The sequence below is a fragment of the Pan troglodytes genome, chromosome X, assembly GCF_028858775.2.
Source record: "Pan troglodytes isolate AG18354 chromosome X, NHGRI_mPanTro3-v2.0_pri, whole genome shotgun sequence".
Taxonomy (NCBI): domain Eukaryota; kingdom Metazoa; phylum Chordata; class Mammalia; order Primates; family Hominidae; genus Pan; species Pan troglodytes.
The window spans coordinates 78,328,650-78,355,128 of NC_072421.2; the positions used below are offsets into that span (position 1 = coordinate 78,328,650).

At 34.7% G+C, this 26,479-nt stretch overlaps 1 protein-coding gene across 8 annotated transcripts in view; it reads right to left on the bottom strand.

Moving 5' to 3' along the window:
• Positions 1 to 26,479, bottom strand: part of BRWD3 (bromodomain and WD repeat domain containing 3) — a 137,328-nt gene that overhangs the window by 7,867 nt on the left and 102,982 nt on the right. For 7 of the 8 annotated variants that reach the window (XM_016943270.3, XM_016943269.4, XM_063804100.1 and 4 more), the window contains 18 exons: positions 25,353 to 25,521; positions 24,152 to 24,265; positions 20,602 to 20,709; positions 17,385 to 17,509; positions 16,560 to 16,642; positions 13,589 to 13,700; positions 12,738 to 12,799; positions 12,474 to 12,629; positions 11,703 to 11,823; positions 10,615 to 10,740; positions 10,416 to 10,494; positions 8,717 to 8,773; positions 7,491 to 7,631; positions 6,090 to 6,164; positions 4,632 to 4,784; positions 3,080 to 3,243; positions 2,612 to 2,709; positions 1,957 to 2,115 (listed from right to left, as the gene is read on the bottom strand). In XM_016943270.3, the coding sequence (XP_016798759.1) occupies positions 1,957 to 2,115; positions 2,612 to 2,709; positions 3,080 to 3,243; positions 4,632 to 4,784; positions 6,090 to 6,164; positions 7,491 to 7,631; positions 8,717 to 8,773; positions 10,416 to 10,494; positions 10,615 to 10,740; positions 11,703 to 11,823; positions 12,474 to 12,629; positions 12,738 to 12,799; positions 13,589 to 13,700; positions 16,560 to 16,642; positions 17,385 to 17,509; positions 20,602 to 20,709; positions 24,152 to 24,265; positions 25,353 to 25,521 (2,102 nt within the window). Of the gene's footprint in view, positions 1 to 1,956; positions 2,116 to 2,611; positions 2,710 to 3,079; positions 3,244 to 4,631; positions 4,785 to 6,089; positions 6,165 to 7,490; positions 7,632 to 8,716; positions 8,774 to 10,415; positions 10,495 to 10,614; positions 10,741 to 11,702; positions 11,824 to 12,473; positions 12,630 to 12,737; positions 12,800 to 13,588; positions 13,701 to 16,559; positions 16,643 to 17,384; positions 17,510 to 20,601; positions 20,710 to 24,151; positions 24,266 to 25,352; positions 25,522 to 26,479 lie in introns of those variants that run through there. The other variant, XM_016943274.4, reaches the window with a different exon arrangement.

Consider the following 26,479-nt stretch of genomic DNA (forward strand, 5'->3'; position numbering starts at 1 on the left):
AAGCAAGTTTGAGATGCGAAGATAAGCAACCAAAGATTTTTATTTTTTTATTTTTTAAGGAAGCACTTGGAAATTATTCTAATAGAATAAAGAGATATTTAAGCTCTGCATATGCATTTGGAGAGTCATCACATCAAGATGACGGATGCAGTCATTAGATTCCTTTATTTGTGGAAGACAAAAACAAGCAAAAAACAGTGGCAAACTGCAAATACAGAGCAGTAGAGTCAAACAGAAGAAACAGAAATAAGAGATATAAGCTAATCAAGAGTATAGAAGCTTACAAGTAGAGTTCATAGAGAAGGCAGTCAACAACATGCAATGATATAGAGATGGAGAAGTTAAAAACTAAAAAAAGACACTAGTTGGCCACTGAAGAGTACTGATGAGTGTGAGAACAGCTTTTGAAGGGTGGTCGGGACAGACACCGTACTATAAAGGATAAACGACTCTGTGGATGGGAAAAACAAAATAGATAAAGGAAGCATGGGTTAATCTTGGCAGTGGAAGGAAGGGTAAAATGAAAAAAGGCAATGGCATAAGTATGCAAGATCAGAGGAGACACTAAAGATGTAAACTGGGAAAAACAAAGGCACTAATTATTTTCAAGTAATCAAATATGTTTCAACATTTCTTACATAGCCACTATAAAATATCTTCAGAAAAGCCTATTTTTAAGTTATTTGATGGTTAAATAACAATGGATAAGCTACTTAATCTTGCATTAAAATGTATATAAAATAAAATCTATATTCCAATAAAATTATTTGTAAAAGCATATTAACTATTCTTCACAAACTTCATATAGCCGAACATGTTAGAACTTTCTCTGAATACATTCAAGGTCCCTAATATAGGCCTAAGTATAAGAAGAAAGTTTGAGTAACAATAAACTTCAAATATTTATGATAATTGATGTCCTTTGTATGGTCCAAGATAGACGCACATAATGAATTAGGTCAGTGTTTCTTTTTAAGCAGTGAACATTTTTCTCCTAATAAAAAGTAAAATAGCATCTCCTTATATGAAATAACAAACAGAACTGTCTGGTTAAATGCAGAAGGTTCTTCTGAGAATGCCTGAAGTACTTTTGTGGATGCCCCAGAAATGGGCAGGGCACAGTCTGAAAACCACTGACTTTGTGATATAGCAGGCCCCTAAGGAAGAGGATATCTGACTTACATAACTGGAAAACCTTAAGGAAGGTGGTAGAAGCGGTTATTGACTGAAAGAAGGCTCATTTCTCAGCCCAGACTCATATTTTTACTGTAGTGGGCCACAAAAATATGAGACCTATTTAAAGATGACTTTGGAAACTCTCCTTTCTTATTAATATGAAAAATATGAAAAATCCTAAATGTGTCTTCATGTGCTTGGGGAAAGAACTCTTCATTTAGTTTTTTTCTCCCAATTCCTTTTATTTTATTTATTTATTTTTGAGACAGAGTCTCACTCTGTCACACAGGCTGGAGTGCAGTGGCACAATCACAGCTCACTGTAGTCTCCTACTCCTGGCTCAAGCGCTCCTCCCACCTCAGCTTCCCGAGTAGGTATGAGTTGTATGCCACCACATTTGGCTACTTTTTTTTTTTTTTTTTTTTTTTTTGTAGAGATTAGGTCTTGCTTTGTTGTCCAGGCTGATCTCGATCTCCTGGCCTCAAGTGATCCTCCCACCTCAGCTTCCTAAAGTGCTGGGATTACAGGTGTGAGCCACCACGCCTGGCCCCATTTTACATTTTAAGACTAAAATACATTTGAAAATAGCTATTGGAAATCTGCTAATGGCCTGTTCCCAGTTATGAATATGAAATGCTATCTGACTCATACGTGACAGAATTCTCATTAACTATAAGGATATACTAGTTTTTAGTATGTCAACATGTCAGCTTTTAAATGTTTTATCTGCTATCATAAAGAAATAAATAATAAATGTCTTGTCCTGTATTTATTTCCTACCTTGTTTAACTGGCAAAACTCTATTCCGAAATGATTTGGCTTTCCCTGGATCATGGCTATTTCCACTTCGGCTATATCCACCGAAGCTTGATGAAGAAAATGGCCCATCTGGCTCATCATCAAGTAGATATAGTGAAAGCCCTTCAGCAGCATCTGAAACTTACATTTTAAAAGATTTTAATACTAACATAATTATCATGTTTTCAGGAAAGTTAAACAGGCTACTTTTTGAAACCATATCTCTGTTATTTTATTCTAACACCAAAATTATAAGTTTCTCTAAGACAATGATATGAATATTTTGAGAACAAAGGGGTGAATGTCAGAAAAACTTGTCCAATTGCTCATCATAAATTTTCAAATATTATGTTGGTAAATATATTGTAGTAAGTGCTCTGAGATATTATAGGCATCATTTAATCATAAAATTTTAAAACTAAGAGACTTTTCATGTAGTCTAATAAAGAAAATGAATCATATGGCCTAATGTCATACTCAGGGACACAAAACTAGCAAGTGGAATTGGGAATAAAGCACAACTTTTAAAAATCTAAATCCATTGTTCTTTGCACTATAAACCATGCTGCCTCTTCTATATCCTTAATATCAGAATTAAACCGAGATACAGAACACCAAAAACAAAAGACATATTTACCAGGAGATGAGAAAGGAGAGCTAGTCCTGGCATAAGATACTGAGGTATTCTGGTCATTTTTAGGCTGCAACTTCATTTGTTTCTGCTTCCCTTTTGGACTAGAAGTAAAAATATGTAACAACGAGCATTTTTTTTTTTCTGTTAGCAACATATTATGATAGACAGTATGATACAAAGAGGTATCAAGGTCAGTTATTAGCTGGCCAAAGAGGAAATGCCCTAAAATTCATGAAATAGATAATTTGACAGTGAAACTTCAATCATTAAAATTTAAAAAAAGTTTCTGGGATAGTAAAACCCACATAAATAGTACTTTTGATTACTAACTCTACATAGGCATAAGAGTTTAGGAAACAAACAAAAAAAGACCTCTTGGGATCTCCCCAAATTATTCATAAACTTTCACAAATTAGGTAATACATACAAAATGCTTTGAGAACAAAAAATGCTGCATCAATGTAATGATACCTAGGTGCTCCACTACTAGATAATGAACTGCTGCTGCTTCTTAGACGTTTTCTGTACCGTGGCCTTCTCCTCTTCTGACTCTGGATTGCTGACTTATATTCAGAGATGATATTTTTGATATGACTTTCAAATAAGGCAGATAATCGCAGCATCATGCTATAGATCTGAGAAGGCAGAAATTATATAGTCTTAACTAGTTTTATATTTTAAAAAAAGGTATAAACATGCCTAGACCAATATTAAGCATCAACGTTACAGACAAAATATTTGTTCACTTGAAAAATTCTTCTCAAATAACTGAAGTAAGATACCATTTTCACCTAAAAATAAATGTTTTTCAAGTATAGTATTCAATGTTCTAAAGGGTAGGGAAAAAAAGACTCTGATACAATGCAAGAGAGAATGTAAACTGAAACAGCATTCTAAAGGACAATATGCAGTCTGTACAAAAAAACCTTAAAGATACACACATCCTTTGGCTAGTAATTTTACTTCTGGGAATTTGTCCTAAGGAAATATCACAGAATTATATACATAAAAATATATTCAATAATGTTAAAGATATTACCTATAGCATTACTCATGTAAAATGGATAACTGGAAACAACCTAAATCCCTAGCCAAAGAACACTGGTTAGTATAACATAAAACAACCACACAACAGAATACCATTAAAAACCTTGTTTTCAAAGAGTCATGATGATACAGGAAAACATTCATAACACTTAAGTAACAAAAAATGCTTCAAAGTACGAAATCCACTATTTTAAAGAATTTATAAGCATATGTAGATATATGTGTTAATGTAGAAAATCCTGGAAGTAAACAGTAACTGTAAGTAAAAATAGGTGATAGGTTTCACAGGTGATTTTTGTTTTCTTCTTTATACTTCTCTGTGTTTCCCAAACTTTCTATAGAAAATGTTACTCTAGCAATCAGGATCAAGGGGGAGGGGGAAGCAAGTGTAAACAAATTATGTTTGCAGAAATTAGTGGAAATGCGTTTTCCATAAAGTGGAAGTAGGCAAGTATATATTTACTGTGCAACTGATTAAAAGCTGATCAGATACCAGTGATTTCAAAAGAAAAACTTAATTACTATTTTTCTATTCTCAATATACTTTAAGTTCTGACAAAAATAGGGAAGATATTAAATGTGAGTATAAATAAGCAGTTACAACTTCCCAAGATGGTTCATTATTTGTTAGAATAAATGGAACGTACATGTTCAGAGCTAATAAAAATATTTCACATAAATCAACACTGTCAATCACCTTTCTATTTATTAAGTCACTTATTAGACATATTAAAGTATACTTAAATTACTACCTCTCCTCTCCTTGTTTTTTCTCTGGTACCTATAAATATTTATTACTAAAGAGTAAAGAGACAAGTAAGAGAAAGGAAAAGGTGGTTAATTTCAGAATGACTGCTAAATGTATCTTTATGCATGCCTAACAAGCAATCCATGTTTCAAAAAAGATACTGAGGATCAATTTTCAGTAACTGGTTAAAGAAAACTGCCTGATAATTAACCCAACTAATAATCATACCCTTGACTTTTTATTAGAGGTATAAGCTTTGGAGTTGTTGAATATTTGGCGAACATCCTTATAAAATTCCAGAGGACTACCATAGTTTCCTGCTTCCAAAGTTTCTTTCACAGTGCTGAAGTCCACAGGAGTATCTATAACATCTTGATAATCCTACAAAGAAGAATGTGTTATTAAATACTCAAACTGCATAGCAATATTAAGGAATACAATGGGACTAAAATTGGTATCACCTACTACGATACACCATGAAATAAACACATTGCTTTTCAATGTGCCAACTACCTCCCCACAACCCCAAAACATCTTTTGGTGGCTCATAAAAACAGCATAAGTCTGTGGGAAAGCCTTAGCCCTCACACCACAGTAATAACCGTAAATAACTATGAAGGTAAAGAATAGAAAATCCATAGCCATTGGCTTCATCTCTACAGCTTCCATGTCTTGCTTAAAGGCTGATACAACCTCCAAAACCCCAGCACACTGTTTAATGATAAAAGATGGGATTATTCACGTATCATTAAATTGTTCCACTCTACAAATTAGGCACATATTTCCACGATTCCTTGCTATGAGAACATTCTACTTAAGTGTCATTAGTTAAGGGTCAGGGTCAAATTGGTCATGTTTGTGCCTTTCTCCTTCTTGATTTTAAATCAATGTGATACCTTTGCTTCATCGAAGGTCTTCCATCTTATAGGTCCATAATTCATTTGATTTTGATTAGGGAAGAGGAAAGATTTCATTTTAACCTAAATCCAGTAAAGATTTTCCTAGGGTTATCAGATGGAGTTACATCTGATATTTAATTCCTATATATGCTACAAGCCTCAAAAACAAGTTTCAGAGTGAAAACCATGCTCAGTATTAGATCCCTTATTGTATTTAGAATCATCAAGAAGTAAAATCTCCACATTTCCCTCCTAGGAAAAAGCCAAAAAGCCAGAAGGGGCAGATAAATGGTATTATAAAAAGAGAGAAAATATTTTTCAAAGTATGAGAAGAAATGACAAACGTTCTAAATATATCTTATTTTCTTAAATCATAAAAAAACAGAAGTATATTCTAACACAGTATGGCTTATGTTAGAACTTGTGTAGTATGATGACCAAAATTTAAAAGACTCAGACTGCTTGCTGAATGAAGTCCCAGTGGGAATAATCAGCTGCAATACAGACACAATTATATTGTGTAATTGATGTTTTCTACTCTGCTGCAGTAGCTTCAGATCTACATAAAAAAGTAAACATTTACAAGGAGGATACAAAGAACAATCTTGAGAACACATGTTGATTCAGAAAGAGGAACAAAAAAATAAATGACCAAAAAATCAAACAAAGGTAAAAAGGGGAGCAGAGTTAGAAGACAGTCTTTACAAACTATAAGATTCATGTACAGTATGGAGAGTTTAGAAAGTAAAAACAATCAATATGTCTTTTAAGAGACTACCAGGCCTACCTCAGAAAGAGATGAATCTTGTTGTCTTTCTGGAACAACAGACTCTGAGGATTCTCCCTCTTGCTCCTGATGACCCTATTAGGGTGAAGAACATATACTGGTTTCCAGACAACTATAACAAAATATCAAGACGTGTAATACAATTATGACTTAAGTCTCAAAGATCCATACACTGGAATCATGTTTTATCGGCTGTACTTTAAGGTGAAGGAATTGTACATTCGTCATTCTCCTTTGCTATGAAAAACACAAGACTAATTTATTTTACCCAAACTCCCTACAAGCAAACAAGTTCTGTTGAACACAATCTCGTTCCTTACTTGAATGATATTTTTTCCCAACTGAGACCTACAGTATACAGAGAAGACCAATGTGTAGTAAGCTCATAAGACGGTCTGATGTATTTCTAAAATAGTGCTGTACCTCTTCTCTGAGAAAGTTAAAATAGATTTGCTATCTATACTACTTCAATGAATAGATACACTCCCAGGAAAGAAATCCTACAATCAAAGTTCTCATCCTTTTACCTTTATTGAAAAGAAAAGTCCCTACAAAGGACATGAACTCATAATTTTTTATGGCTGCATAGTATTCCATGGTGTATATGTGCCACATTTTCTTAATCCAGTCTATCATTGTTGGACATTTGGGTTGGGACATGGATGAAGCTGGAAACCATCATTCTCAGCAAACTATCTCAAGGACAAAAAACCAAACACCGCATGTTCTCACGTATAGGTGGGAATTGAACAATGAGAACACTTGAACACAGGAAGGGGAACATCACACACCGGGGCCTGTTGGGGGTTGGGGGAGGGGGGAGGGATAGCATTAGGAGATATACCTAATGTAAATGACGAGTTAATGGGTGCAGCACACCAACACACCAACATGGCATATGTATACGTATGTAACAAACCTGCACGTTGTGCACATGTACCCTAGAACTTAAAGTATAATAAAATATATATATATATAAAAATTAAAAAAAAGAAAAGAAAAGAAAAGTCATACTGGTATACTGGTTACTCTAAGTGGCCATATTGATAACACATTCAGTATAAATTACACAGGATTGACATGTCACCAAACATCTACAGTGTACAGAGGTGTATTCGAGGTTAGTAAAATGTATTAAATAAACGTCTGAAATAAAAGTCGGAAAGAACAGCAAATGAATTCTGATTCAAATTTTTGTTTTACAACTGTATAATTTACACACTGAAGACACAATGACATTTTTTTAAAAATCACACTAATCACACTACTACTTTCACAATCAAAAGACTGGAAAAAAAGAAAGGAAAGGAGAGGTGAGAAAATTGCTCTTATCTAGATTTTAGCATGGACATTTATGGGAAATTATCATACTGACAATTATTTAAACAACTGTATGCTTACTGGGTAAGAAAGAAGATCGGCTGGCTGTCGAAATGGCTCCGAGTCTTCACGTTCATAAATGAGGCTCAATAGTTCCTTGCATTGTTTTTTCCAAGCATCAGGATTACACTTTAAAGACTGTCTTCTGCCTCGGCATTTGACCTACAGATTTTAATAGAGTTATATCTAAAAGATCTTTCCTTAACTCAGTTGATTTTCTCATGAGTCCCTAATGTTAATATACCTATCTGTATGTATATGTGTGTGTGTGTGTGTGTGTGTGTGTATATATATATATATATGGCAGCTGCTATTTTAGTTTCTTAGTTTAAATTAGACAGTATTTTCCCTGGCAAAAATAATTAATGAGCAAAAAAACCTAGACATTATATTCATGGAAATGGCAAGAATTCTAGTACTCAAATCTGAACTTCAAATAATGTACAGAGGAACAAATGCTTCTTTCCTCTACAAGATCAAGTTATAGAGCCTTAATATTTGCCGGTAGTTAAGTATACTTGACAATGGCATCATATTTTTCTCAAAAGAACACTTGAATGATTTTTTTTCCCAGAAATCCTTTGTGGTCATGATAAATTCTGTTCTGTACCATTTGATTTTGTTACGATCTCTTTCAGTATTTCAAAATATATTGTCCCTTATATAAAATAACTACATGTCTAATTATTATAGAGCAGAAGTCTGCACAAAAGAGTTAACATAGCAGGCCAGGATTTGCTTGCAAGGTTGGCCCTTGGCTGGCATTTGGGAACTTGGCATTTGAATGGCTTCCTAAATTATTAAGACAGTTTACTGCACCTAGACAGTATAAACAATGTGATTTGTGCTGAATACCTGATTTCCTTCTGGGAATCTGGAATCTTAGTACGTGCTAGTCAGAGGGTACCTACATAACCAGCCCCTAGTAAAATCTTTGGGGACTGAGTCTCTAATCACACACATGCTGGAAAAAGAGTGTAATATGTGACCCCTCACAGGGGAAAGATAATAATAGCATAAGGAAGCCTGTACATAAATTTCTCCAGACTCTGCCTGTGTCTTTTCCCCCATGACTCAACTGGGTACCCTTACTGCATCACTCTAATAAATATTATCAATGAGCATACCTAATATACTTAGTTGCAAGAATCCTTCTAGCAATTCTCCAAATATGGGGTTGGTCTTAGGGATCACTGACACAGGAAACCTGAAAACATATCTCCTCAGCAGTTCACTTATTTACTCACCCTTCTTCCAGATGAAGTACCAGGACCGTCTGAATCTAAATCAACCATTTCTGTATCCTTAATTAAAAAGGAAGAGTAGGAAAAGACGTTAAGTTACATTCAAAGTCATATAAATTAGATGGACATTTACAAATAAACAGGAAATAAAATCACAGTTAACTTTCCCCACTGGAGCAGCAAGTAGAACAAAAGATAGAGGGAGACTCACACCAAACTTTCCCAATATGCAGTGTACAAGCTGGAAAATATACTGGAAGAAGAATTAAACAAGGTTTCTCTTTAAACAAGAATCGGAAAGGAGGGGAACAGTGTAGTGGTTGGTATTTGCTAAAATTGTATCTAAGTGTTAGTATTTTTTAAAAACCTTATTCTATATGACATGCTTATTTAATATACAATTATTAATTATTCATGATTACTCCATTGACATTTCAAGAAATAGGTCTCATATAATATGCATTTATATTTTCCTATAGAAAAGAGATCTATTTCAGTTAAGTATCTCTCTAAGGGATAATTTTTTAATATGAAGAGTCAAGACCCAAGCACCACTAGTACTGGTGAAACACTGGGTAATATGTAGTAGAAAATAAAAAGTAGCTCATGAGATATTGGTACTCCTTTCTAATAAAATAAAGCTGTTGAGTTACATTTTTACTTAAGTTTTCTATTTTAACCCAAATAGTGCTACTCTGAGGTGAAATTCCTGCTACATCAAATTTCGAGCTAAAATATATTTATGTGAAAGGTCAGAGAAAATATAAGGAATATATAAGAAAATATAAAAAAAATTAGTGATACATTTTTCTTAGGTTTTAAGAAACTATAATAATATCTAATTGGTATATCATGTTTTCCTTATTATGTAAGTAACATTTAACTGCAATAATATATTTCATAGTCAGACACATTTTCATGAAAAAAATTAAAAAAAACAGCATTGGAGATCTACCATTCTGGAGATTAACGGTATAAATAATATAAACATGCAAAATATCTCATGCCACTGCAACACAATCTAGCATATGTGAGTCACTCATCCCTGGGATGAATTGTTTTCCAGTAAAGATTTGTGAATTATCACTTTCCAATATTGTTCCAACCTCTATTTTGGTTTTTGTTTCTATCATAACCTCCAGTCAAATACGGCTTTGTGTAAATTAGAAACATAGATGAGTGGGGAAAATCAGGAATACGAGGGTCTGCTGAGTACTACTTCCATTTCATTCAGAAGAGACTGATTTATCTTTATAAATTTTCAGAAAGGAAATCGAGTAATAATTTCATGAAACTACCAAAAATTTAGACTTTCAAGCCTGAAACTTTAAAATACTTTAATATTTTCTATACAGCATATAGAAAATAAAATCCTTACTGAAATTTCCATCAACTAAGCATTCTTTTAAAATATTGAGCACTTGTCTTGTTTCTAAATGTTGGAAAATAAAGTGTTGATTTCTCGTCACCTACATCCACTGTGTCAAATATGATGACTGGCCACCTGTCTCTGAATAAACCCTGCAGCTCTATTTTATTTTTGGTATATGCCATCTAAGTACACTTTAAAAGATGCCGGTATTCAGCCAGATTTCAAAAATCTGTTTTGCTGTTCATGGCCAATTACAACATTTACACATAATACTGTACTTCAAATAAGAGAAAAGTAACTCATTCCTACTAATCATGCTGTGATTCTTACCTCCTCTGCATCAGTACTGTTTCGTTCTTCTGCTTTAATTTTATTATAAGTATCCAGTATATCAGTACAGCTCTGATCCCTAAGAAACAAGTCATTTCAATAGCTTCAGTAATTTTTATAATTTTTCAATTAATTTTTTTTAAATTAATTTTTTAAAAACGTTAAGTTAGACTCTCTGGAAGCTAAAACTGCTTCTTACCCAATAAATCGAAGTAAGACATCAGTTACAATTTTAGCTGCTTTAACTATAGGACTGTCTGGCTCATTGAAAGTCCTGGCATTATGCTCAATATAGCGTACCTCCCACATTAATGCTGATATTCTCCTGTGAAAGAAAAAATACTCTGTTAGCCTTGGCTAATATATTTAAAGTATATTTTAGGAATATACAATATGGAACAAATATGTACTTAAACACAGTGTGTCAAAGGTGTTCCAATATGCATATAACTCAATATATTTGACTGATGAGCACTAAAAAGAGATGATATAGTTACAGTACTTAAAGCACAAGCAGGGATTCTGAACCACTGGAATGTATATACAAAACTTCAAATAGAACTGACCTAGGACATTATGGGTAAAGAGTCATTTGACAAGGTCAAAAGAATGTTTAGTTTAGTTTTCAGGGGAAGAGCCAAGAAGAGCAAGAAAAAAAAAACAGATTATAAAAAATGACAGATTTTTATCTAATTACTTTCATGATATAAATATTAAATCAAAATAATATATTATAAAAATACAACCAGTTCTCAATTGCAAAGGCAGATTAACCAGTCATGGAATACTGTCGTCAGTAGGAGACTTGGATGACAGAGGGACCAAGATATGCCCTCTACAACCTTCCCATAATCATCTCTCATCCCAACCAAAACAAAAAAATTACTTGGCTCCTTTCCTGTATATATTTCAGTGCTGGTAACTAAATCTAATTAACTCTGACCAAATTCTCCAACAGAGGATTTAAACATGCTCCAAATTTGTAGCACCTTAATAACGATGAATCCACAAACCACTTAAATTGCCTTTAATAAACTAAAGTTAAATGTAGTTTTTGTTTTACACACCATTTGTACTACCCATATTTTCCTCTCAGCCTTTCTTCTCTATCCCCAAGAGTGAGAATCTACTAAATAAAGGGAAATTAATGTTCTAAATTTTTAAAGGAAATTTTGGTGTGGGTCTTTTGGATGATCATGTTATACTATGGAAATGCAGATCTCAAAAAGGAAAGCAAAAGCCATAAAGCTATAAATTTTATAATAAGTGATTAAAAAAAAAACAGACCTGTAAAAGCGATTTTCAAGTCTCCGCCTGATGGTATTGAGGTCAGTTGGATAAGCAACTACAGTACAATACAAGGGGTAGGCACTGAGATCCACTGGAACAGCAAAAGGGCTGGCAAAATCTACAAAATTATGAAAATCAAATAAGGTAGCTATAAAGGACATTAACATCTCATGGTAACAAACATTTATTCATATATAAACAAGAAGGGAGGGTGATATACTACTTTTCTAAAACCATGAGGATTCCATTATACAAACAGAACGTTATTCTTTATATTTGGACATCATATCTATGAATCATGCATGGATACACTGGTTCAAATCAGGCAAAACAAAATTAGAGGAGCACTGGGTTTAACTTCAGATTTCTGTCTTTCCTAGATAAATGCCAAACTTCTCAAGTGACATGTTTTAGCAAATTTAACTACTCATGTGGGTAAAATACATTACTCATCCACTGTCCTTACCAAGAAACCCATCCAAAGTCAGGCTCAGGAATAGCTAGAGAATCAAAGTGATTCAAAAAGGAAAAAGACACTTACACAGTTACCTTCACTATTATCCCCCAGATTGCTAAACAAAAAATTATCAGTTATTACTTTGGCCAAGCATATAAAACTGCTAATATTAAAACTAGAATCACTGTGCTTCTTGAGTTAAAACTGAAGTGTACAGTGAGAAACTGCATATCCTTCTGTAGAACTTAAAACTTCTGCTGATTTTCCTAGCTCTCCTGCATGCTCCTAAAATTTTTTCACATTCATCATACCCAGGGAAAGAAGGTGGTTGATGCCCTGAATAACCCGTTCACATTCTTCGTCTCTGGAATGAGCCCCCCACTCTCCTTCCTGGGGTTTGTATAGCAAAGCAGTCAATTCTTCCTGGGAGACAGGAACACCAGCACCAACTTCATCTGGAAAGGCAGCTAGGTATAAGATAAAAAAAAAAATTAGAAAAAATTATTTTCCAGTATCATGTGATTACCATTTTACTTTTAAAAGAATTATAATTCATTTTTTAAAAGCATATTTACTTCCTTCTGGAATTGGCTCCATATCCCATGGGCTCATCTTTTCTCTCTCATTATTGTCCCAGCTATTAAAAAATAACAAGATGCAAATCAAATTAATCATATAGTACTTCCTTTCATATACTACCACAATTTTACATGACTTCTTGGGGGTGAAATTTGAAAAAGGGCAATACAGTTGTCTTGAAAGTACAACTCCGGTTACATACAGATAACAATAAACTTCTAATAGAGAAAACATGGTCCATCGCTATGAAACTTAGAGGGCAGAAAGCCTACTTTTTGTCAATATGGAGACTAAAAGTCAGTCCTCAGAGAATAAACATTTCATATAACATTCTTGAGAGGATTCATTCATTAGCAATCTTACAACTCTGGATTTTCAAGAATAATTAAAGTAAATGTTGCAAACAAATAGTACTTCCAAACATGATGCAACCACCTCTGCCTAGAATTCATACGACTAAACAAAAGACTAAGTACTAATATTCATGGCTATATTCCAGCAATAACAATTACTTTAAGTAGTAAATTAGTTTCCATATTTCCCATTAAAAAATAGTTGCAATTCTTGTCTAAAGTAGAAATAGTTAATAGAAAATGCAGACAACAAAAGAGGTAGCAATAAAGTGTTTAGTTATTCCTTTGTTTTAGTCAAAGAAAACAAAGAACTTTGCTTTGACTAAAACAAGGGAAGAACTGAGCATTTTACCATCAAATTTCTTCTTTACAGGTACAGGTATTGTGAGACTAGATAAGTCAGATAAAAGGGCATTACTCCTGATGGAGGCTATTAAAAGTCCACATACTACTACAATGTCATATTAGGCATAAAAGATCATAAACATACTTACTGAACACTGTAACACTGGAAAGAACTATCAGGATACTCTGGTTGAAAAGGCTGCTGACTCTCCACAGTCCCAAACCACCAGGCGTCATCTATTATACTGCGGAATCTATCACCTATAATGTTTTAAAATTCTTAAAAGGATGCTCTTGAGAATATTAGCTCTGTTCCCACTCTAAATTACTACTTTTTGTTGACAACAGAAGTAACACTGTATCTAGCATTATAAGAAGCTTCCATCTAGGTTTTCGAGATAAGTGATTATTTTACATTTTAACCTCTTTATGTATTTTGATTTCCAAGTGGTAGAAATCTTTCTGAAATAAATTACATATGACCACATCTTAAATAAATACTACCAAGCATAATTTAACTTTTTTCAATTACTTAGCATCATCATTAGGCACACTTCTTATTGTATTACATATGTACATAAATGCAGTTGATTCTTCTATCTTGCTTTTAGCTTTCTTTAAAAATCTCTTCATACTAGTATTTATATTACAGATCTTCAAGGCAGGCTGTAAATCAAGGAAGATGTAGGAAAGTCTGGAACTTCCTAGAGACTTGTTTAATGGTTTTGACCAAAATGCTAATAGTCATATGAACAATGAAGTCTAGGCTGAGGTGGTCTCAGATAGAGATCAGGAACTTATTGGGAACTAGGGTAAAGGTCACTCATGTTATGCTGTAATAAAGACACTGGCAGCATTTTGCCCATGCCCTAAGATCTGTGGAAACTTGAACTTGAGAGAGATGATTTAGGGTATCTGGCAGAAGACATTTCTAAGCAGCAAAGGATTCAAGGGGTGACTTGGCTGCTATTAAGAGCATTCAGTTTTATGTATTCACAAAGATGTGGTCTGGAAATGGAACTTATCTTTAAAAGTGAAGCAGAGCATTAAAGTTCAGAACTTTTGCAGCCTGATAACTGATAGGATAAAAAAGAAAAACCCATTTTCTGAGGAGAAATTCAAGCCAGCTGCAGAAATTTGCATAAGTAACTAGGAGCCAAATGTTAGTCACCAAGAAAATGGGGGAAAATGTCTTCCAGGGCATGTCAGAGCTCTTCAAGGCAGCCCCTCCCATCACAAGACCCAGGGCCTAGAAGGAAAAAATGGTTTCTTGGGGCTGCCTCCCTGCTCTGTGCACACTTGGAACTTGGTGTTCTGTTTGCCAGCTGCTCCAGCTCCACCCATGACTAAAAGGGGCCAAGGTACTACTCAGGCTGTTGTTTCAAAGGGTGTAAGCCCCAAACCTTGATGGCTTCCATGTGGTGTTGGGCCTACAGATGCATAGAAGTCAAGAATTGAGGTTTGGGAACCTCTACCTAGATTTCAGAGGATGTATGGAAATGCCTGGATATCCAGGCAAAAGTCTGCTGCCGGGGCAGAGCCCTCATGGAGAATCTCTGCTAGGGCAGTGCAGAAGGGAAATTTGGGGTTGGAGCCCCCATACAGAGCCCCCACTGGGGCACTGCCTAGTAGAGTTGTGAGAAGAGAGTCACCGTCCTCCAGACCCCAGAATGGCAGATCCACCGACAACATGCGCCGTGCGCCTGGAAAAGCTGCGGACACTCAACGCCAGCCTGTGAAAGCAGCTGGGAAAGGGGATATACCCTGCAAAGCCACAGGGATGGAGCTGCCCAAGAGCATGGGAACTCACCTCTTGCATCAGCGTGACCTGGATATGAGACATGGAGTCAAAGGAGATCATTTGGGGGCTTTAAAATTTGACTGCCCCGCTGGATTTTAGACTTGCATGGAGCCTTCAGTCCCTTCGTTTTGGCCAATTTCTCCCATTTGGAATGGGAGTATTTATCCAATACCTGTACCCCCACTGTATCTAGCAAGTAACGAATTTGCTTGTGATTTTACAGGTTCATAGGCAGAAGTGACTTGCCTTGTCTCAGATGATACTTTGGACATGGACTTTTGAGTTAATGCTGGAATGAGTTAAGACTTTGGGGGACTGTTGATTGGTTTTGAAATGAGAACATGAGATTTGGGAGGTGCCAGGGGCTGAATGATATGGCTAGGCTCTGTGTCCCCGCCATAATCTCATCTTGAAGTCTAATCCCTTCACATCCAGGGAGGGACCTGGTGGGAGTTGATTGGACTATGGGGGCAGTTTGCCACATGTTGTTCTCGTCATGGTGAGTTTTCACAAGATCTGATGGTTTAAAGGTGTGGCACTTCCCCTTCTAACTCTCTGTCTCCTGCAGCCATATGAAGAAGGTCTTGCTTCCCTTTTGCCTTCTGCCATGATTGTAAATGTCCTAAGGCCTCCCGAGCCATGTGGAACTGTGAAATCAATTAAATGATTTTTTCTTTATAAATTACCCAGTCTCAGGTAGTATCTTTATAGCAGTGTGAAAATGAACTAATACATATGGCTACAATTAGATTTTTAAAATTCAGGCCTAAGTAATTAAGTGTGCAAAAAAGTCGATAGTTTAAAAATCCTTATGTTCTGTATTGTATTGTTATACAATAGAGCTATAAGCAAATTTATTTAAATTATAAAATATTTTCCTTTACATTATTGCTATACTGCTTTTTATAATCAAAAAAGAAAAGAAAGAAGGGTAAAAGAGCAAAAGAGGGTGGGAAGGTGACAGGGAGGGAAACAAGGATGGAGGAAGGAAAAAAGGAAACAAATCACAATCAGTAATCATGTGTTTTAGAACCTAAGTGTAAAGTGCTCTATTTTAGGGCAACAGACATTTGAGAATTTTCTTTATATTCCTGTTTGTATACTAATAGAGTAGGTATTTGCAGAAGGTTTAGAGATTATATGCCACACACAATGTGCATAAGAAATAACTAAAAGGAAATTTTAACTTAAGTTTTCTAGTTTCTCTGGTAGCTTTTTTCAGCTAAATGATAAGCTACTTTCTTTCTGTTAAATCACAGTTAAAAAGTTACTTACTGTACATAAGCTTAATAGTTATTAAACAACAATTCTATATTTACCAATCTGCCAGTTCCTTTCTTTGGCTTCATTATAAAACTGATGTAGCACAAGGAAGTCAATGACATCTGGCATGTCATGATACCTATACAGAAAATAAAGCACATATGAATCAATATAGAGATATAACAATATATGTTACTAAATGTCCAAGGATATATGTTTATTGTAGACCCATTAAGAAAAGTTTGCAAACCTCACAGTCCCTAGAAATGCCTTTACTTAAACATCACCTTCTCTGACCTGTTTGGGAGTGCCCTGCCTACTGCCATATTACTTTAAAAATATAAAGATGCCAATACAGGTTTATAAACCTGTATTGTATAATATGAGGTATTTTATATTAAGGAGTATGAATTAATGTTCTTTAATCTCCTTACGTTTTAAACTCAACTTCACATAAAGAGCCTCTGACTTATTATTCCTATTATTATTAACAGAAATAAAAGCAACCACCATGTTTCAAAAATTCAATTAGGGAATTATAAAGGTTTGTCTTTGATTCCTCACAACAATCTTTAGGAAGAGATTAGCATTTCCATTTTACAAATGAAGACATAAATTCAGAGAGGTTAAGTAACTTGCTTATGAACCTATCTATGTAACTATCCATAACATAAATACACACACACACACACACACACACACACAAATATAAATAAAACGGAGAAATAAACTAGGAATTAAACTCTGGTCTTTATAATTCTAAACCCTGTAGTAAAGAATGCTATAGTGTTTTCTCTCCCATTGAGCACTGTACTCTGTAAAATATACAATAGGTATTAAAATACACACACTCAAACAGAGACTCAGAGATAACTACTCACTTAATGGAAAAAGATTCTCCAGTCATTTTGCCTGAAATTGGGTCCAGAAATGCAAGCTTCAAGCAGCACAGTGTGGGTGGGCCAACCTCATATTTGATTCCTACAATCTTAACAAACTCTTGCTCCTATTCATGAGAATACCAATAAATTATTACTTTCAATATAATTACTTAACATTTGTATAATATTTAATTATTACTTGAACAATTTATTATCTGAAAATTCTCTAAATGCCAGGCACTACACTAAGTGTTAAAGGTAATAAGACATGGCTCTTAACTCCTAATAGCAGGTTGTAGTTTAGTGCAAGGCTCTAAACCAAGGATGAGCAGCCACATCACCTGGGGAAATGCTTCAAATTTAATGATCTGAAATCCTACACCTATAGAATCAAATTCTGTTTGGGGTATAGCTCGGTAATATATCTATTTTGGAAAAACTCCCTAGTGCAGTATGATGCTCTGGTTAAAAATCACTCCCCTAGCAAAAATACAGTATGTAAGCATCCAGGTATATATGTACGTGTACATGTTTGGGGTGAAGACTTATATATTTTAATGTCTACAACATTATCTTTTTTGTTGTTTTTGTTTTACTTCAGATTCATGGGGTACACGTGCAGGTTTGTTACAGAGATATATTGCATAATGGTGGGGTTTGAGTCTCTAGTGTACCCATCCTCCAAATAGTAACCACTGTACCAAATAGCTAAGTTTTTAACCCCTATCCCCCTCCTAATCTCCCTTCCTTTGGAGTCCCCAATGTCTATCATTTCCATCTACATGTTCAATTGTACCAACTGTTTAGTACCCATTTGTAAGTGAGGGCGTGTGGTATTTGACTTTCTGTTTTTCAGCTGTTTTACTTACGATAATGGCCTCCAGCTCCATCTATGCTGTTGTAAAGGCCATGACGTCAATTTTTATAGGTACACAGTATTCCATGATGTATATGTACATTTTCTTTATCCAGTCCACCACTGATGGGCATCTAGATTGATTCCATGTCTTTGCTATTGTGAATAGTGATGTGACGAACATGCGTGTGCATGTGTCTTCATGGTAGAACAATTTATATTCCTTTGGGTATATACCCAGTAATGGAATTTGGGTAGTTCTACTTTAAGTCTCCTGAGAAATCTCCAGATTGCTTTCCACAGTGGCTGAACTAATTCACATTCCCACCAGTAGTATATAAGCATTCTCCTTTCTCCACAACCTCACAAGCATCTGTTTGTTTTGACTTTTTAATAATACCCATTCTGACTGGTGTGAGATGGTATCTTGTGGCTTTGATTTGCATTTCCCTAATGATTAGTGATGTTTTAGCATTTTTTCATATGTTTGTTGGCCGCTTATACATTTTCTTTTAAGAAGTGTCTGTTCATGTCCTTTGCCATTTTTAAATGAGATTGTTTGTTTTTTTGCTTGTTGATTGAAGTTCCTTATAGATTCTGGATATGATCTTACAACAATCATACACATTTACTGATTATTAATCACATTTAACAGATGGCAAAACTGATCTTCATAGGTATAGGGTCCTGCTTAAAGTTATATATTAGCATATAGCAAAGCTAGAATTGAAATCCAGGTCTTATTCCAAAGCCCAAGCTCTTTTACCACATATAAGCTGCTCCTACAATTTCCTAGGACAACAAGGTTAGGATAAAAAGTAAGAACTTGGCCGGGTGAGGTAGCTCATTCCTGTAATCCCAGCACTTTTGGAGGCCAAGTCGGGTGGATCACCTGAGGTCAGGAGTTCGAGACCAGCCTGGCCAACATGGTGAAACCCCATCTCTACTAAAAAGGCAAAAATTAGCCAGGCGTGGTGGTGGGTGCGTGTAATCCCAGTTACTCGAGAGGCTGAGGCAGGAGAATTTCTTGAACCTGGGAGGCGGAGGTTGCAGTGAGCCGAGATCGCTCTACTGCACTCCAGCCTGGGTGACAGAGCGAGACTCTGTCTTAAAAAAAAAAAAAAAAAGAGTAAGAAATCACATGTTTTATTGAATCCTCTGATTCTAAAAAAGATTCAACTTTTACTTGATGAAGAATAGATGGGAGCTGTCCCTATCTTACAGAAGATAATTATGTAAAGCTCACTTGATAAGCTACTTTAGCACCTGATGACATTAATAAAAAGTTTTACAAACATCTAAATCAAATCTTTATCTTAATAAATATACATATTCTCAGCTGGGCATGGTGGCTCATGCCTGTATCCCAGCACTTTGGGAGGCCGAGGCGGGTGGATCACCCTGAGGTCAGGACTTCGAGACTAGCCTGGTCAATGTGGCAAAATCCTGTCTCCAATAAAAATACGAAAAATTAGCTAGGCATGGTGGTGTGTACCTGCGATCCCAGCTACTCAGGAGGCTGAGGCAGAAGAATCGCTTGAACCCAGGAGGCAGAGGTTGCAGTGAGCCGAGATAGGGCCACTGCACTCCAGCCTGGGCAACAGAGCGAGACTCCGTTGCAAAATAAATAAAAAATAAATAAATAAATATACATATTCTCTCTTATATCCTTCCTGTCAAGAATCATCACACAACTCTTCATTTACCTGGAAAACTATCATAAAATGGCCCTTTAGTCTCTTATTCAGAAAACCAAAATGAAACACACATAAATCTAGGTAGAAATGGTGGTGTATGTATACCTATGTCTGTCTGTATGTACATGTGTGCATATATATATACACATATATAGGTACAAATGAATGAAATATTTATTGACAAAATCATTCTCCATAAAATATGGAGCCACATGGGTATTATACATGTAGCTACAAGGGTAATATATCAAAACAGCTATTTTACAAAACACCAAAAGTTTCTGGGCTTCTTGTGATTTATCATATTTAAAATATACCAAAGCTGTCAGAACCTTGAGAGTGTTTATAGTCTACACACTCAGCTTATGGAGGCTCCAGAAGGTAAAAAGTTGCTGATTAGGGAAAATATCCACAAAGGGGAACTCCTGCTTTGCTCTAATTATGGACTAGTATAGACTAGACAATAGAAAATAGCATACAAATTTTGAGAAACGTATAAAATGTGATCCATAATATTCAGTTCTACAAGAGTATAGATCATCATCTTATCTTGGATACACAATCAACAGTGAAATATGCATAAAACTGAGGAAAAAAACCATGGGTAAGCAATTTAATTCCAAAGCTACTTCCATCGCATAGCTTATGAATTTGGCAAACTTACCCTGAGATCCATTTTGTTCCATGGCTGTTTTTGTAAATTAACACTGTATATTTTCGATTTCCTTACAGCCCGAACATAAGCTTCATGTCCTTGCCTAAAATAGATAAGCTAAAACAGACAACATAAGGTATTAAACAGCAGCATCCTATATAACTCTGTATGTCCAATATACATTCCTACAAACATCCTCTTCTGTTTGCAGAAAGAAATAATTATAATATTGAAAGACTTTATACAATAAAGGTTTCAAATGATGTTAATTCAGTATTCATGCCTATGTAGCCCTGTGCTCAGTACCACATCATATAAACACAGTAAACACAGTCCTTTCCCTTCAATCAGCTTCATAAGTGTGCTGAAGAAGCAGATTCATGGAAAATGTACACAAAACTGGTCATATTTTAAAGTATATGTGCCCTTCAATATCCACAGCTTCTGCATCAACAAATCCAATCAACTGCAGATTGAAAATATTTGAAATATATATATATATACATATATATATATATATATATATAAAACAATACAATTAGGCCGGGCATGGTGGCTCACGCCTTTAATCCCAGCACTTTGGGAGGTTGAGGCAGGTGGATCACCTGAGGTCAGGAGTTTGAGACCAGCCTGACCAATGTGGCAAAACCCCATCTCTAATAAAAATACAAAAATTAGCTGGGCATGGTGACACATGCCTGTAATCCCAGCTACTAGGGAGGCTGACGCAGGAGAATCACTTGAACCCGGGAAGCGGAGGTTGCAGTGAGCCGAGATCGCAACATTGCACTCCAGCCTGGGCAATAAGAGCAAAACTCCCGGTCAAAAAATAAATAAATAAATAAATAAATAAATAAATAAAAATACAGATAAAAAACCAATATCATATAACAACAATTAATATAGCATTTACATTGTATTAGGTATCATAAGTAATATAGAGATAATTTAAAGTATATAGGAGGATGTACATAGGTTATATGCAAATACTATGCCTTTTATATAATGTCCTTGTAGATTCTGTTATTTGCAAGGGGTCCTAGAGCCAATTCTGTGTGGATACCGAAGGACAACTGTACTATACTTCAAATTATAACTGACACTCTAACTATCAAAATTCTAATATTCAGTCTACACATTTCATATAAACAGTATAAATCACAGTTTACTAAATGGAGTAATTTCAAGACAAATTAAAAGTTGCCTGTTACAAGAGTTCATGTCAGAACTGGCATATTATGGAAGGAAAATGAATTCAATTACTTAATTCTTCAGCTCTTTAAGTCACCATTTACTATCATTTTCTATATTTATTACAAAAAGTTTCTTTTCCTCAAGTTTAAAAGCAGTGATAGAGGCTAGGCACAGTGGCTCACACCTGTAATCCTAGTACTTTGGGATGCCGAGATTGGTGGATCACCTGAGGTCAGGAGTTCGAGACCAGCCTGGCCAACATGGTGAAACCCCGTCTCTACTAAAAATACAAAAATTCACCGGGCGTGGTGGTGCACGCCTGTAATTCCAGCTACTCCAGAGACTGAGGCAGGAGGATCGCTTTGAACCCAGGAGGTAGAGGTTGCAGTGAGCCGAGATAGCCCCACTGCACTCTAGCCTGGGCAACAGAGCGAGACTCGTCAAAAAAAAAAAAAAAAGTAGTGATAGAGATAAGTAAATAGAAGAAAGTAACAAAAAATACCATATTATGAGATTTCTAAAATACATTAACATACTCTACCAATCAATACTAGGTCAGAATTTCTAATAGCTAAAAATTTGAGCAGAAAATAAAAAAGGTTTAAAATTAGTAAATAAAATAATTGTAAGGGTTAAAAACCAATAATACACGTCATTAAGATATCCTTTATTATATATTCATTCCTGAATTCCACAAATACTGATCATTGAACATCTATGTGTAGGCACTAGATGCTGTGATAAGGCATAAAACCATTTCCTCTAGGATATGGAAACTCATGTAGATATATAACTATAATGCAAGGTAGAATATATTATATATCAGAAGAGAAAAATAATTTAGGTAGAAAAGCCATGAGCACAGAGGGACTGGCCAATGAAAAACAAGGATAACATCCTGGAAAAGTTAGTATTTGAATTAGACCTTGAAAAATGATAATTTTAAGAAGCAATGATCTGTATGTAGGGATATCTAGGCAAGACAATGAAGGCTTAATATTAAGATGAAGTAAAAAGTAATGTTGCCATTAAGAAATCAATTATATAAAAAGTGTATGTTTGCCTTTATAATTTATTTAAAAACATTCTCTACATATTCACTGTCTGGTTTACATACATCTTCCTCATTACCTGAAGAACTGTCTTCACCTCATACACATTAGTCTTGAAGCATATAAGGATGTAGTAAGTTTAACAACATAGAGGAAAAGGAATTCCACCAAAGAATGGAGAAAAATGGTCCTTAGACAGGAGTCTCATTAGGTCTTAGAGTGTATAGATCCTTATATTGTTCTATAAAGTTTTCTAAGATAATTAAACATTACTCCTCTTCTGCCTCCAGAAAATAAAAACAGGCAACAACTATAAGAAATAGTGATTTGAGATATGCCAATAAAATTTTACAAGTTCTCTGTTTTTAAGTATAGCATTCATCAGAAAATATTTATTAACATAACTATGCAAACAAGCATTACTCAGAAGTCCAATACCTATATGAAAATATCAAAAGAAACATCTTAAAATATCTAAAGATAATCAGCAGGTAATAATTTATTTGTAAGGCTATTTGATAGCTACTCTGATATAAGATCTCTATAACAGGCAATTACAGAAAAGTTTGGTAAAACTTTTATTGTTCCCAAAATGTTTAGAGCCTACTTGCAAGGTTTTGCTCCTTCTGCTGCTGCAATGACAATATTACATTTCTACTAACACTCTTAAATTAAAAACTGTGTAAAAACATTTAATCGATTAAAAAAATTAGTATATCAGACAATATCCAAGCCAAAAAGAGTTCTAATGTTCCAATGTTACGATAATTTTCATAATAAAATGAAAATTTTTTACCAGGTAGAATTTTGATTAATTTTTGACTGGCCAATAATAAATATGGCTATACTCATCAATCACAGACTCAGAAAGAAAGACCTGTTTGCAAAATTACATTCCCCTGCTCATTTAAAGGAGTAAATACCTTCTTGTATACTTTCTATCAGGTTGAACGTGTTTTTTTTTTTTTAATAAATATTGGAACATGAATGAGGACTCAAAATACCACTCAATTCTACTAAGTGGCAATTCAGATTAAAATAAAGCCAATTGTTTTTATGACTTCACAAGCTGATTAATTTATCTCAATATTCAATGAGCATCTAATAGACTGAAGCTACTGTGCCAGGACCTACAAAGGATACAAAGATTAATACTGTTCAGTCCCCTTCCACAAGAAATATATAATTGAGCAGAGCAGATAAGACACTGTACATATTATTATAATGGAATTAGGAATATAAATATATTAAGACTGATTAAAGTTAGTGCTCTTGAGGCTCCACAGAAAAAGGTTATAACAGGTAATAATTACCTCATCTCCCATTTGTGGGACAAATGGGGAACGTCGGGGTATAGTATCCAAGATCCACTGAGGGGCAAACCATTCTTCATTAGGCTCACCTGCTATAGAAACTAGTCCTCCTTTCTAAAACATAAATACACGAAAAGTATATGTATAAAACACAGTTCTCCAATACATAAAACACATGAACAATAGTATGAAAAATAGTAGGTAGAGAAGATTAAAAATTTCAGGTTACAATGAAACCTAAAGTATATAAATTTGAATGATTTTGCTTTATTATATACAACTTTTCTGCCAATAAAAAATCACTTTACTAAATTTTAACTGACAAGTAATAACTTGACACTATAGACTACCTGAAAACCGTAACTTTTACATACGTCCCTTGACTACCACATGAATTCAAATGTAAGAATAACTTTTTGCCAATAAAATAGTGAGAATCAAGAAAATAATTGTCTACTAAAGCAAAAGACTACAGAATGTGTCTATAATCAATTTTGAAGTTAAAATTAAAATAACTACATACACCAAGTCTTTAAATCATTTAAATGAATCTATAGTGGGGAAAAGAAACTGTCATTGGGATGAAATAAAAACATAAAGGTAAGCCAGGCACAGTGGTACACACCAGTAGTCCCAGCCAACCAGGAGGCTGAGGTGGGAGTATTGCTTGAGCCTAGCAGTTCGAGTCTGCAGTGTGCTGTGATCATGCCTGTGAATAGCCACTGCACTCCACTCTGGGCAACATAACAAGACCCCATCTCTTTAAAAAAAACACCAAAAAACATAGTGGAATGGAGGGAGAGTCCTATACAATTTATCATACTCTTCCATGTTACAAGTTAAAAATGTTAAAAATGAGGACTCAAAATACCACATGACAAGAATAATAATGTTGTCAGATAAAACTGACAAGAATAATAATTTCGTTAAGACAGTAGTTTATTTTAGGACATTGCTACATTTTAACAAATGATTGTGAATATGTTTGAATAACAAATTATAATGAAACATTCTAGCCTCTACCTTTGATAACAGAAAAATTTCAAAAATTCTTTACATTTTGAAGTCAAACTACTTTTACTTACTTTCTCAGATGAAATGTTATTTTTAGAGAAAAGTCAATGTTACAATTAAATATTTAAGTTATCAAAGGCAAAAAACAAAAAATAACAAAAACAAAATAACTTATAAAATTACAAACCTTCTTTCTAGTCTGCTTAGGTTTCTTCTGCCTTTCTTCTAGGGACTTCAAATTTTCCTCATCAGAGCTGCTGCATATTTTACGTGTTGTCTGTCTGGTTTGTCTTTTTGGGGGTTGTAAATTTATTCCAGCATCTGCTGTCCAATCAGAATATTCACTTGATGAGTCACTGTAAATAAATCAAAATTATGGATACCTAAGTATAGAAAAGGAGTAGTTTTACTTAATAATTGAAAGATCATCCTGTAAGCAAACAGCATTATAAATGACATGGCTGGATTTTTTTCTAACTTAAGAGAAAAAATATCATCCAGGCGCGGTGGCTCACACCTGTAATCCCAGCACTCTGGGAGGCCAAGATGTGCAGATCACAAGATCAGGAGTTCGAGACCAGCCTGGCCAACATGGCAAAACCCCGTCTCTACTAAAAATACAAAAATTAGCCGGGTGTGATGGCACACGCCTGTAGTCCCAGCTACTCAGGAAGCTGAGAGGGAAGAATCACTTGAACCCAAGAGGCAGAGGTTGCAGTGAGCCGAGAGTGTACCACTGCGCTCCAGCCTGGGTGACAGAGTGAGACTCCATCTCAAAAAAAAAAAAAAAAAAAAAAAATCAATATAGAATTTCGACCATTATCTAAGTAATTTTAATGAAATGCTTCTTGGATGAAGTATACTTTATCCAAGGATTATATTATAATTATAATGCTTAGTTTCCTGTAACAGGAATTAAAATCCCTGTCCAAAATCACAAATGCTTCTTTAAAATAAAAAAGCATCTTATTCTTGGAAATGCTGAAGTGGGATTGTTTTAAAACTGAAATAAATACATATACAGTCATATACAGTCATGAGTCAGTTAACAAAGGGGATACTTTCAGAGAAATGCATCATTAGGTGATTTTGTCATTGTGTGAATATCATACAGAGTATACTTACACAAACCTAGACAGTATAGCCTACTACACAGCTATTCTATATAGGTAGAACCTAATGCTCCAAGGCTACAAATTTGTACAGCATGTGACTGTACTGAATACTGTCAGCAATTTTAACACAATGCTAAGTATATATCTACACAATGCTAAGTGTATATCTACACATAGAAAAGGTACAGTAAAAATATGA